The sequence below is a fragment of the Coregonus lavaretus genome (genome assembly GCF_964263955.1).
Source record: "Coregonus lavaretus genome assembly, chromosome: 9".
Classification (NCBI taxonomy): domain Eukaryota; kingdom Metazoa; phylum Chordata; class Actinopteri; order Salmoniformes; family Salmonidae; genus Coregonus; species Coregonus lavaretus.
Window position 1 is genome coordinate 14,174,945 of NC_139996.1, and position 12,819 is coordinate 14,187,763.

The 12,819-nt window shown below is 40.9% G+C and overlaps 2 protein-coding genes across 5 annotated transcripts in view; both read left to right on the plus strand.

The window, feature by feature from the left end:
- Positions 1-2,988, plus strand: olfml1 (olfactomedin-like 1). Its single transcript, XM_084169182.1, has 3 exons — positions 1-408; positions 1,458-1,740; positions 1,862-2,988. Exons 1-3 carry the CDS (start codon positions 292-294, stop codon positions 2,641-2,643), a joined length of 1,182 nt encoding a protein of 393 aa, XP_084025308.1. The 5' UTR covers positions 1-291; the 3' UTR covers positions 2,644-2,988.
- A 1,801-nt stretch (positions 2,989-4,789) lies between these two features.
- Positions 4,790-12,819, plus strand: part of ppfibp2b (PPFIA binding protein 2b) — an 80,044-nt gene continuing 72,014 nt past the window's right edge. For 2 of the 4 annotated variants that reach the window (XM_084169077.1, XM_084169083.1), the window contains exon 1: positions 4,803-4,957. The gene's annotated coding sequence lies outside the window, so the exon portion shown is untranslated. Of the gene's footprint in view, positions 4,958-12,819 lie in introns of all 4 variants that reach the window. The other 2 variants (XM_084169076.1, XM_084169080.1) reach the window with 2 other exon arrangements.

Here is a 12,819-nt window from a genome sequence, read left to right on the forward strand (position 1 = left end):
ATTAGAAGTTCTAAAGACGCAGCAGCCTGAGCAAAACTCTCTCTCAGAAGAAGGATCCAGAAACTCCTGGAACTGTCTCTCAGAAGAAGGATTCAGAACCTCCCGGAACTGTCTCTCACATCAACGAAAAACAAACATACAGCCAGATGACTCTGGAATTCAAACACACAACTCACCAGGGAGACTTATTTTTAGGTTAGTTCAGAACTAAATGCTCTTTTCTTTTTTTTTTGAATATACTTTTCTGGTTGTGTTTGAGAGTAGTTGAAATAAGTCAGAAAAGTGTGTTTGATGTATACCTGTGTGTTGACACTGCTCGTCCTGAGCCTGGGGTTGGGGCATGCTCAGAGGTCCACCCAGGAAGCCTTCATAATGCAGTATTTTGAGAGGAGGATTGCCCAACTTGAGGTAAGAGACATAAACTACATGTTTCCTTCATTACGCACACAATATGAATGCATTGTCTTATGGTCAAATAAAAAAACGAATATCTTATATTTCAGATTACTCTACCTCGTTGTTTAGTCTGTATTGATAACATTACAGTAACACTAAACTAAAACCAAAGTTAACAGCAAATATCAAAAACTCCTGTTCAATCACTGTGACTATGCGAACTATGGACTCCAATGCATATACCAAACTCATTTGCCACCAAACACAGTTTGCTAATGTTTTGGTTTGTTCATGTGGCTAGCGTGTACCGCTGAACATGTCCCAAAGTTATTATACAAATGATCACACGCAAGTAGAATTTGTTAACAATGTTTATGAAGAATTTAAGTTACATTGTTTCGATTTATCGACCTGTACTCACCATCGCACCAAAAAATATTGGACTGATTTGGAGGGGCGAGCCGGTGACGCCCAGTACGAAAAAGGCAGTTTCATTCAAAACTAGCAGTATTTCAATTTTCTCGATTTGTCAGTTGGGATAATGGGATAATTAGGAGTACAGCGACATCTTCTATAACTGGATTGAGGTACGTTTTCGAGCCATATCCCGCGCCTGCTCCACTCTTGCCCAGATTAGGGCAGCCAAGCGTTTACGATCTGTAGGGATCTCAGGTTGGAACTATTCTGGATAATTTCAGGAGAGCTTGAGCTGGTGTGACATTTTGTCCCAGTTTTTTATGTATTCAGCAGTATGAGTAATTATTGATGTTATAGGCACTCTGCCTTAGAAGCCAGTTGTTGCTTCAGTTATTGGCTATTTAGATGATTGTTTGTCATTTTGAAAGTTTACGTTTATATGTCAGAGTTCCTCAATGTCTTGTAAACATCCATGGTTCCATTTCACCTTCTGCACCTGTAAATAAATACCTCAATTTTGCACCTGATTTTGTCTGAATCCTTATGCTTCACACCCCCTGACAAGACCGCCTAGGGTCCACTATCTTACAATCACATTGTGCCACTTCTTAGACAGCATCTGCTTGCTCACCTCTCTTGCCCAGGAGCGTCTAATCAAATGTGAGCAGAACACCCAGCGGGTGGACCAGAAGATCTATGACCTGTCTACAGAGGTGCGTGGCCAGCTGGCTAACATGGAGGTGCACCGGACGGAAGTAAAGACCCAGGTGGATAGTGTGGCCATGCGGGTGGAGCGGGTGGAGAGGGACGTGGAGTACCTGGAGAATAAGACCCCTAACCAGCCCCACATTGAGGTGGAGGAGGTCCTGATGGAACAGCAGATGAAAGACGCCCAGAAGAAAAAAGTAAAGATCACACTGGGGACAGGTACATAGGAAACTGATGTTAACTAGAAAACAATGTAATATATGTGTGTGTGTTGTACATTACATATATTGAGAAATCAATTAGGATACATTCAATCTTACTCTTGTCCTTTCATGTATAGACTGCGACATAGCTCTCACTGGTGTGAAGTCTCTGAAGATAGTGAAGAAAGCAGGGGACGTCTATGGATCCTGGCTGAAAGACCCTACTAAGGGCTCTGCCAAAATCTATTTCTTCAGTGGGAATAAGAACAACACCCTACTAGAGTTTAAATCCCTGAAGACCTTCACTGAGGGAAGGCTCGCCCAGGCTCATCCAATTCAGCTCCCCTTTCCCTGGCAGGGAACTGGCCATGTGGTCTACAATGGCTTTCTGTACTATCACAGGGCAGACACACCCAACCAGATCTTAAAGGTGCATCTCCTCAACCGCACTGTGGCCGACAGTATGCTGCTGCCCGGAGCTGGCCGCCTGCCGACCTACGCCCTCACCACACACACCTTCCTGGACCTGGCTGTGGACGAGCTGGGCCTGTGGGTCATCTACTCTGACCCAGAGTTTGGGGGCAACCTGGTGATCACCAAGCTGGACAAGAGCAGCCTTGCTGTGGAGCACATCTGGGACACCACCTGTAAGAGCCACAACGCAGAGTCAGCGTTCATGATCTGTGGAACGCTGTATGTGGTGTACAACTCCCGCTACGGAGGGCGCTCCAGCATCCAGTGCCTGTACGATATCCACGACACCATCCACAGTGAGCAGAGCCCTGTGCTGTTCTTTCCTAAGCGCTACACCAACCACTACAGTATGCATTACCACCCCAAGGACAAGCAGCTCTATGCCTGGGACGACGGCTACCAGACCATCTACAAAGTGGACCTCAAGAGCAAGGCTGAAGTCTGACACAAATCTACATTAAAAGCAGTGTGTGTGCAAAAGTTAAGCAAGGACACGTCCTCTTTGTCCTGATGGTTGCATAGGATGTTCTTGGCAGATAGTCAAATCAATGCAGTCCTGATTTTTTAAAATCTATAACCCCTCATTATCAGTCATAGAACCACAGGTGTATTAAATTCAAAACATAACTAATGAACAATGTCCATAATCTATTATCATAATAAAAAGTATAGCCAACAATATATCAATTTAAGTTGAGGTAACACAATACACAGTTTGCTCGAGGCCCATATTTGCATGTGACTTTCTGCAAGATTATAATAAACTGCATTTAAAAAGTTGTTTTTCTGAGAGCAATGTAGTGGTCAGATGCTTCTTGGTACAATGTAGTCAGATGCTTCTTGGAGGTACAGTGACTGAAAATAGGTTTTTGCCAATATGGCACTGTTGAACGGAATGAGGTGAGAGAGCTACACACACTCTCTTCCAAAACAGTAGCTTTTTGCATAGTCATGATGAACACATTAGAGCTCTGTAAAGATTGGATGTGCCTGTAAACTGATGGAAAACAACAAAATCTGACATTTCCACAAACGGATGGCACTTTAGTTTATTCTATTAACAGACAAACCACATTTTCCTATTCCTGTTCCTATAATAATTTTGATATGAGCTTCTGTTGTTCTTTGTGGTAACTTTGAAAGGCAGCACATGACATGTTATTATGGTGTATGTATATGGCATAGTAACCACGTCACCAGGCTAATTGAGCATGGGCAGAAGTGTAGGCAAATGAGATTAGGTAGCTAGTAATAGAGCCCCACAGTGGAGGTATCATAATACCCATAAAACCTAGCGGTCAAACAGGGAAATGGTTCCAATAGTTTTTCTACCATTCATTTTTCCTATAGGGAATTTTAGAAACACTTAAAATAAGGGCTGTGTTTTGTGTAGGCTTACCCTGGCGTGATGTTTTGATAACCATGTAAATCTCTCTCAGACAAGGTGACTTTTATCAATATATTCGGCTCTATTTACTATCAGATTCAAAAATGCTAACTAGCATCAAAGTAGACATCATGCAAGACTACAAATCCCCACAAGCTCCTGCACGTCATCTCTAGTTGACACCTTTGCAAAACAGGTATTGTGTCAATTTAAATCTTATACAAGAAGGTTCAAAGAAATGTAAGTTTAAAGAAATGTAGCCAATTTATTCATTACTAAATGTAGCTAACATTGGATAGTTAATCCAGAGATATTTACCTTTGCCTCAATTCGGAAGTCTCGTCCAAATCATCATGGCATTTGTAGTTCTTTATGATAGCCACATTAGCAGCTAATTAGCATTTCATTTTTGGGGGGTAGATGCAGGTGACTATATTGATAAGTCACCTTGTCCTAGAGAGATTTACACGGTTATCAAAACGTCACGCCAGGGTAAGCCTACTTAAAACACAGCCCTTATTTTAAGTGTTTCTAAAATCCCCTATGGGAAAAATGTATGGTGGAAAAACAAATGGAACCATTTCCTTGTTTGACCGCTAGGTTTTATGGGTATTATGACTCATACTGTGGGAGTCTGTCTAACCTGAGATATTTTATGTTTTTTTTATGTAACTATGGTTGTCTCACTTATAATCAGCAGATGGCACTGTTGTCAAGAACTTCAGCACGAACACCAGTGAGCCAAGCGTCCAAATTATAGCCTATACGTTTTAGTCCTACAGTCGTAGGGTATATAATACTTTGCACGTGCTGGGCCATGGCAGACTCAACCAGGTGAGATAATAAAAAAACATGTTCGCACAGGTAAGTGGGCAAAAAAAATACGTATATTTGTGTGTATACAAATAGCATACACAATATGTGATGCGTTGTGCACAATATTATATTTATTACACATGATTACAATAACTTGTTTCAGATTTGAGTTTACATGTAATGCACCATAACGTTGGATGCCAACCGCCGATAAACCCCACTGAAGAAGAAGAAGAAGAATTTACATGTGAGGCAGTCTTGTTAGTGTATTGAAAAGTAAAAGTAGCTAGAGCACGTGGACTGTGTAGTTTGATGGAATGGCACGCCCCTAGAATCACATGACAGGTGATTGGTGGAGAGGCTTTATGATGAACACACTTATGGCATTGGCAGCGCGAAGGCACAGTCGGCCAGGGCGCGGATCATCCCATCGTTGAAAACACCACTTTCAGTGCCAAGGACGTTTTAAATCAAAAGTGGTCAATAGTGTATTCTGCAAGTTGCAGGGGAGGAATACGCGCTGGAGAGCAAGTCTCCGAAGTCGAGGATATTGTAGGTAATGCCAGAGACACTTGTTTTCTTCTTATTACTTACTTAGTAAAGTTTGTATTCTACTCGCATGTATTCATAATAGAAGTAGATAAGATTTAAAGCCTATCTATAGCCGAATGTACGACGACTTTGTGAATAAACACTATTTTAACTATACTAGTTTTTCTTCCAGTATGTTCAATATACTGATTTGCTTACGGAACAGGTGGATGAGCGTTGGGAAAGTGATAGAATAAAACTTGTCTGAACATGACAATGCAGTTGTGTACTCAGCATTCCACATAGGCTACTTAAGTATCTAAGCACTTGGCATGTAGCTTTATTTAAATAAAGTGGTTGTTTTTCTCAATTTGTTTTAGTTGCAGTAGTAAAATTATATGGTTTTCTGTTTTTTATGTATGTACACAATATATGGAAGAATTGAGGAGAAGGCTAGGCTACATTTAATGCACACAAAGCAATTCCCTGGTTTGTATTGGTTTGTAATGTGTGGCCTCTGTTGATGAAATGCAGTTTTGTTGTTTTCAGAGTACGCTATAGTAGCCTATGTTGTGTTAAATGATGTTGCAGCCTACTCACCAGAGTTTAATAGCAGACTATCAATTATGGACTGCATGACAAGCAGCTAAATATTACTTGCTGTGAATGATATGGTAATTCGTGAGTATCAAGGGTGTAGCACACCCAGCTGTGTGTGCTTGCCATCAAACAGCGAAGATGATTCACAGACCAGAAATGCTTGAGTGTCTTGAATATGGACGAAGAGTTGGAGGGGACATGCACCCAGGATACAATGTATTCTGTTGCCATGCTCATCCGAAGTGGCCCAGGTCGCATTAATCTGACTAGAATTGCTCCTAAACAACAGTGGTTCATTGGTCTCCAAACTATACTGAACAAAAATATGAACTCAACATGCAACAATTTCAAAGATTTTACTGTGTTACAGTTCATATAAGGAAATCAGTCAATTTAAATAAATTCATTAGGCCCTAATTTATGGATTTCACATGACTTGGAATACAGATATGCATCTGTTGGTCACAGATACCTTTAAAAAAAAAGTAGGGGCGTGGATCAGAAAACCAGTCAGTATTTGCCTCATGCAGCACGACACATCTCCTTCACATAGAGTTGATCAGGCTGTTGATTGTGGCCTGTGGAATGTTGTCCCACTCCTCTTCAATGGCTGTGCGAAGTTGCTGGATATTGGCGGGAACTGGAACACGCTGTCGTACACGTCAATCCAGAGCATCCCAAACATGCTCAAAAGGTGACATGTCTGGTGAGTATACAGGCCATGGAAGAACTGGGACATTTTCAGCTTCCAGGAATTGTGTACAGATCCTTGCGACATGTAGCAGTGCATTATCATGCTGAAAAATGAGGCGATGGCGGCAGATGAATGGCACGACAATGGCCTTCAGGATCTCTTCACAGTATCTCTGTGCATGCAAATTGCCATCGATAAAATGCAATTGTGTTCGTTGTCCATAGCTTATGCCTGCCCATACCATAACCCCACCGCCACCATGGGGCACTCTGTTCACAACGTTGACATCAGTAAACCGCTCGTCCACACGACGACATACACGTGGTCTGCGGTTGTGAGGCCGGTTGGACATACTGCCAAATTCTCTAAAACAACGTTGAAGGCGGCTTATGGTAGAGAAATTAACATTCAATTCTCTGGCAACAGCTCTGGTGGACATTCCTGCAGTCAGCACGCCAATTGCACCCTCCCTCAAAACTTGAGACATCTGTGGCATTGTGTTGTGTGACAAAACTGCACATTTTAGAGTGGCCTTTTATTGTCCCCAGCACAAGGTGCGCCTGTGTAATGATCATGTTGTTTCATCAGCTTCTTGATATGCCACATCTGTCAGGTGGATGGATTATCTTGGCAAAGGAGAAATGCTCACTTACAGGGATGTAAACAAATTTGTGCACAAAACTGAAGATAAATAAGCTTTTTGTGCGTATGGAAAATGTCTGTGATCTTTTATTTCAGCTCATGGGACCAGCACTTTACATGTTGCGTTTATATTTTTGTTCAGTATCATTCACAGTGCTGTTGATATCTCAGAGAGAGGGTGCCTGTTACATTCTTAATCTATTTTCTTAACTCTATTTTTTTAAACTACATTGTTGGTTAAGGACTTGTAAGTAAGCATTTCATGGTAAGGTCTACACCTGTTGTATTCGGCGCATGTGACAAATAACATTTGATTTGATTTGATTTGAAGATACCTTGATTCATCAATAACTTATTTGATTGTGAAACCCTGCACTGTAAAAAAAAAAAAAAAAAAAAAAAGAAGCTACTTAACAAATTGTTTAATCAGTGTTATTCTGTGAGTTGAATGGACTTCAAAAGGACAAGAATTTGCGCTAATGTGAGCTGAATTTGAAAAAGCTTGTTAAGTAAAATTACAAATTAATGTTTGCTCAAAACCACTAAAAACCACCCCCATCATTATCATATTTCCCAGGGTGCTCTATTGCAGGATGGTTTTCAGAATTGTTTGCTTAAATACCTGTGTTTTTGCTTGTACATTGATTGGTTTATTAATCTTATGCTACACAAACATAAATAACATACATTTTTCTAAACTAATCCAATTTGTTTGTAGTTGGACTTTTTGCACCTGTTACTGAGATAGCTGTTCCAGTTGATATGATTTAGGTAGTCTCAATAATCAATATTCCCTACCCTGGCAGTCATTCTCAATGTAGGTTGTGGGTGATTAAAAGTTTCAATTATTGGATATCGTCACTCTGGCTGGATTCCAATAGGAATTACACATCACTTTGCAAGCCAGCATAATGTGACTTGCAGGCTTGATGTGGCCTGTAAACCAAGAGTTTCAGACCACAGCGTTAGGGTGTAACTAGGCCCTCAAAGAAAGGCCTTTTGATTTATGTAATGTATTGTCATAAAGAGATTAATGTTACACTAAGAAATATGCAAATAAGGTAGAATAAATTCTCAAGTTGAATTGTATGTTCACTTAACCTTAAATTCAAAGTTGAGAGACCATACAATTCAACTTGAGAATATATGTTGATTCAGCTACAGTATATGACCAAATGTTGAGCAAACTCACCAGCCTGTTGCAGCTGGTTGCCTTACAATTGTACAGTGAATAATTATTTTTTTCTATTTGGAGTTAAAATGAATGTGAGGAAGTACAAATTCTTTCCAACATACGAGCAATGTTCAAAGAGGAGTTTGCATTTACAGTATAAGCTTATGTCCTGCACTAAGTCACAGAATGAGGAAGAAAATACATAACCATAGTAGCAGATCAGGGCACTATACTCTGAGGATCAAACAGTGTGTTTAATACCAACAGGACTAGTCCTCCTTCCAGTCCTAGGTTTGGATTATTATTCTGTCAACTCACACGGCTATGGCTCTGTGAGTCGTCTACAGGACGTAATCCTCAGTCAGATACTGGATGTCAGAGAGAGGAGAAAGCTTACTACTCCCAGGAGGGCTTGAAAAATCACAGGGAAGAGGATTTCTTGTGTTGATTTTAGAGGCCAACCGATACGGATTCCGATTTATTTGGGAGGGCAAAACGTACCAATACCGATGTATCTGCCGATATACTGTTGTAACGCAGGGAAATTAAAAAGTGTCATTTTTCCACACTGAGTTCTCATAAATTGCCATCCAAAAGAGCAATTGTCCAATAACTATGCTTCAGATGTTGATTTCATACATTGTGACAATAATGACACACCATGAGAATGGCCACAAGTGTTCAGATAAGCATGAGATTCCCTTTTTTCATCCTATTAATTGAATATCGGTTATCGACCGATATGGAGTTAAAAGGCCAATATCGGCCGATAATATCGGTGAACTGATACATCAGTCGGGCTCTAGTTGATTTAGCACCACATAATCAATTTATTATATATCATTTTCCTACTTCTAGCAAAGAAAAGCAGCTGTTGCTGCTCTGCTTAGATCTCCTTTAAGGAATGTTCTACCAGAGTTCAGTCAATGACTGATACTCTTGGACAGACCTCTGGTAGCCTATGTATGGTGCTGAACACTTCTGTTTTGAGGTGGTGGAGATAAAGAAACAGAAAAGCTAGTGATAGGGATCTGCTGTGTTATTACATATAAAAAAACACACTTAAAGCGGCAATCAACAGTTGAAACAATAACAAAGCACTGTTTCGCTACAAAGCTGAGGGATGGGGCTAGAGAAATGGAGCCACTCTCAAATTCATAGACAGAGCTATGGATGCAAGGACTGGTCATCCATGACATCACAATTATAGTTTTAACCATGTTTTAAGGCTATATAGGGTTTGTTTACATTTACTTTGTTTACATTAAAGTAAAACAAGTTTATATTGTGGGTTCTGATGGGGTACGACTGTTGAACTAATCATGAGGCAGTTATTCTTCAAGAATCATTGGGTACACATCATTAATTTATAAGTCCAAAAATTGAGGTAGCAACTGCAGATTGGCCATTTAATATATGTGTAGAAAGTCAAGACAACACATTGATAGTCCCACAGCTCCTGAGTGTAAATTTCCCTTGGTAATGAGTGTGTTGGGCAGCAGTCAGCGGGGCTGTGCTCTGAGGATCATGTGCTCAGATGGATAAAGCCCATTATTTGTCCTCAGCTCTGCTTTGTGCCGCTCCCCAGCTCCATGTGAAACAGTATGCGATTGTATGTCTTTGAGATGACATACCCTCCCAGGACCCAGGCCAAATGCATAAACAGATATTGCAATTGTTTAGCAACTTCCCCCTCAGGATGACTGTAAATGCTGTTTTATTTCTGTAGGATTTTATGTTTCATGGCATTTGGACTGCTATGAATTGCTTGGATATGTTCTGTATGGAAATCGTTGGACATCCATGCTTTAGTTACAAGTAAACCTGAGTCCTATGCTGAAATGTCTAATCTTTTTAATAACAACCCTAACCCTAACCCTAAGTTATTGATCCTGGGGTCCACCAGTGACATTCTTCAACCTGTGTGCTTTCCCCCTAACTGTGATGAGAGTTCATCAGACAAAGGTGAGTGACCTCTACCAGGCCAGGACATTTACTCTCTCCCTACTTGACAAAATATTTAAAGTTCCATGGTAAACAGGCAGCCCAGAGTTAGCCGGAAGCGAAAAAGAGAGGTTGAAGTGAACATTGTTTTAATCTGACAGAGTTACAGTGGGGAAAAAAAGTATTTAGTCAGCCACCAATTGTGCAAGTTCTCCCACTTAAAAAGATGAGAGAGGCCTGTAATTTTCATCATAGGTACACGTCAACTATGACAGACAAATTGAGAAAAAAAATCCAGAAAATCACATTGTAGGATTTTTTATTAATTTATTTTCAAATTATGGTGGAAAATAAGTATTTGGTCACCTACAAACAAGCAAGATTTCTGGCTCTCACAGACCTGTAACTTTTTCTTTAAGAGGCTCCTCTGTCCTCCACTCGTTACCTGTATTAATGGCACCTGTTTGAACTTGTTATCAGTATAAAAGACACCTGTCCACAACCTCAAACAGTCACACTCCAAACTCCACTATGGCCAAGACCAAAGAGCTGTCAAAGGACACCAGAAACAAAATTGTAGACCTGCACCAGGCTGGGAAGACTGAATCTGCAATAGGTAAGCAGCTTGGTTTGAAGAAATCAACTGTGGGAGCAATTATTAGGAAATGGAAGACATACAATACCACTGATAATCTCCCTCGATCTGGGGCTCCACGCAAGATCTCACCCCGTGGGGTCAAAATTATCACAAGAATGGTGAGCAAAAATCCCAGAACCACACGGGGGGACCTAGTGAATGACCTGCAGAGAGCTGGGACCAAAGTAACAAAGCCTACCATCAGTAACACACTACGCCGCCAGGGACTCAAATCCTGCAGTGACAGACGTGTCCCCCTGCTTAAGCCAGTACATGTCCAGGCCCATCTGAAGTTTGCTAAAATGCATTTGGATGATCCAGAAGAGGATTGGGAGAATGTCAGATGAAACCAAAATATAACTTTTTGGTTAAAACTCAACTCGTCGTGTTTGGAGGACAAAGAATGCTGAGTTGCATCCAAAGAACACCATACCTACTGTGAAGCATGGGGGTGGAAACATCATGCTTTGGAGCTGTTTTTCTGCAAAGGGACCAGGATGACTGATCCGTGTAAAGGAAAGAATGAATGGGGCCATGTATCGTGAGATTTTGAGTGAAAACCTCCTTCCATCAGCAAGGGCATTGAAGATGAAACGTGGCTAGGTCTTTCAGCATGACAATGATCCCAAACACACCGCCCGGGCAACGAAGGAGTGGCTTCGTAAGAAGCATTTCAAGGTCCTGGAGTGGCCTAGCCAGTCTCCAGATCTCAACCCCATAGAAAATCTTTGGAGGGAGTTGAAAGTCTGTTTTGCCCAGCGACAGCCCCAAAACATCACTGCTCTAGAGGAGATCTGCATGGAGGAATGGGCCAAAATACCAGCAACAGTGTGTGAAAACCTTGTGAAGACTTACAGAAAACGTTTGACCTGTGTCATTGCCAACAAAGGGTATATAACAAAGTATTGAGAAACGTTTGTTATTGACCAAATACTTATTTTCCACCATAATTTGCAAATAAATTCATTAAAAATCCTGCAATGTGATTTTTCTGGATTTTTTTTCTCATTTTGTCTGTCATAGTTGACGTGTACCTATGATGAAAATTACAGGCCTCTCTCATCTTTTTAAGTGGGAGAACTTGCACAATTGGTGGCTGACTAAATACTTTTTTTCCCCACTGTATATGACCATCACCTGTCAAGGCAAATCAAGCTAAAGCCTTCAGCAGAGCAGGGAAGTGTTGAGTGGTGAGTGATTGCAGGAGGGAAAAAATACTGTGGGACATAGTTTGACGTTTTTTCATGCAGGTTGGTTGTTTTCCAGTTACAGTTGGAGTTCCTGAGCTAATCAGGTATCCCTGTGTTCTCTAGGAATATGATCCCTAAAACAACTAGTGCTTCACTCCCAGCTCAGATGGGGGTTCTGCCTGAACGATGAGCTGTTAAAACATTTGGATTTGAAAACACTGCACTTAGTTCTGTGTTTGTCTTGGCCCATTTATCTATGTCAAGGATTTAGAGTCTCTATCTCACTAGATGGTTCTTCTACAGATATTAAAGGATGGCACAACACTGTAACTACATTCTGTTAACAGACGTAGCCCTTTCCTGAAGTCAAATGACCTAGTGGCCTCATGGGTGGAATAAAAACCAGCCGAAAATCCGGTGTTTCTATGTCAAACGGTTTTGTTATATTTCAGTCTTCTGTGATGTACAGTACCAGTCAAAAGTTTGGACACACCTACTCATTCCAGGGTTTTTCTTTCTGTTAACAGACGTAGCCCTATTTGGTAAAAGACCAAGTCCATATAATGGCAAGAACAACTCAAATAAGCAAAGAGAAACGACACTCCATGATTACTTTAAGACATGAAGGTCAGTCAATCCGGAACATTTCAAGAACTTTGAAAGTTTCATTAAGTGCAGTCGCAGAAAACATCAAGAGCTAGGACGAAACTGGCTCTCATGAGGACCGCTACAGGAAAGGAAGACCCTCTGCTGCAGAGGATAAGTTCATTCAAGTTACCAGCCTCAGAAATTGCAGCCCAAATAAATGCTTCACAGAGTTCAAGTAACAGACACATCTCAACATCAACTGTTCAGAGGAGACTGCGTGAATCAGGCCTTCATGGTCGAATTGCTACAAAGAAACCACTACTAAAGGACACCAATAAGAAAAAGAGACTTGCTTGGGCTAAGAAACACGAGCAATGGACATTAGACATGTGGAAATCTGTCCTTTGGTCTGATGAGT

Coding starts and splice junctions, on each gene's coding strand:
- olfml1 (XM_084169182.1), top strand. CDS start 292: ATGTATACCTGTGTGTTGACACTGCTCGTCCTGAGCCTGGGGTTGGGG. Junction 409..1,457: donor GGAGGATTGCCCAACTTGAG/GTAAGAGACATA, acceptor TCTCTTGCCCAG/GAGCGTCTAATCAAATGTGA. Junction 1,741..1,861: donor AAAGATCACACTGGGGACAG/GTACATAGGAAA, acceptor TTTCATGTATAG/ACTGCGACATAGCTCTCACT.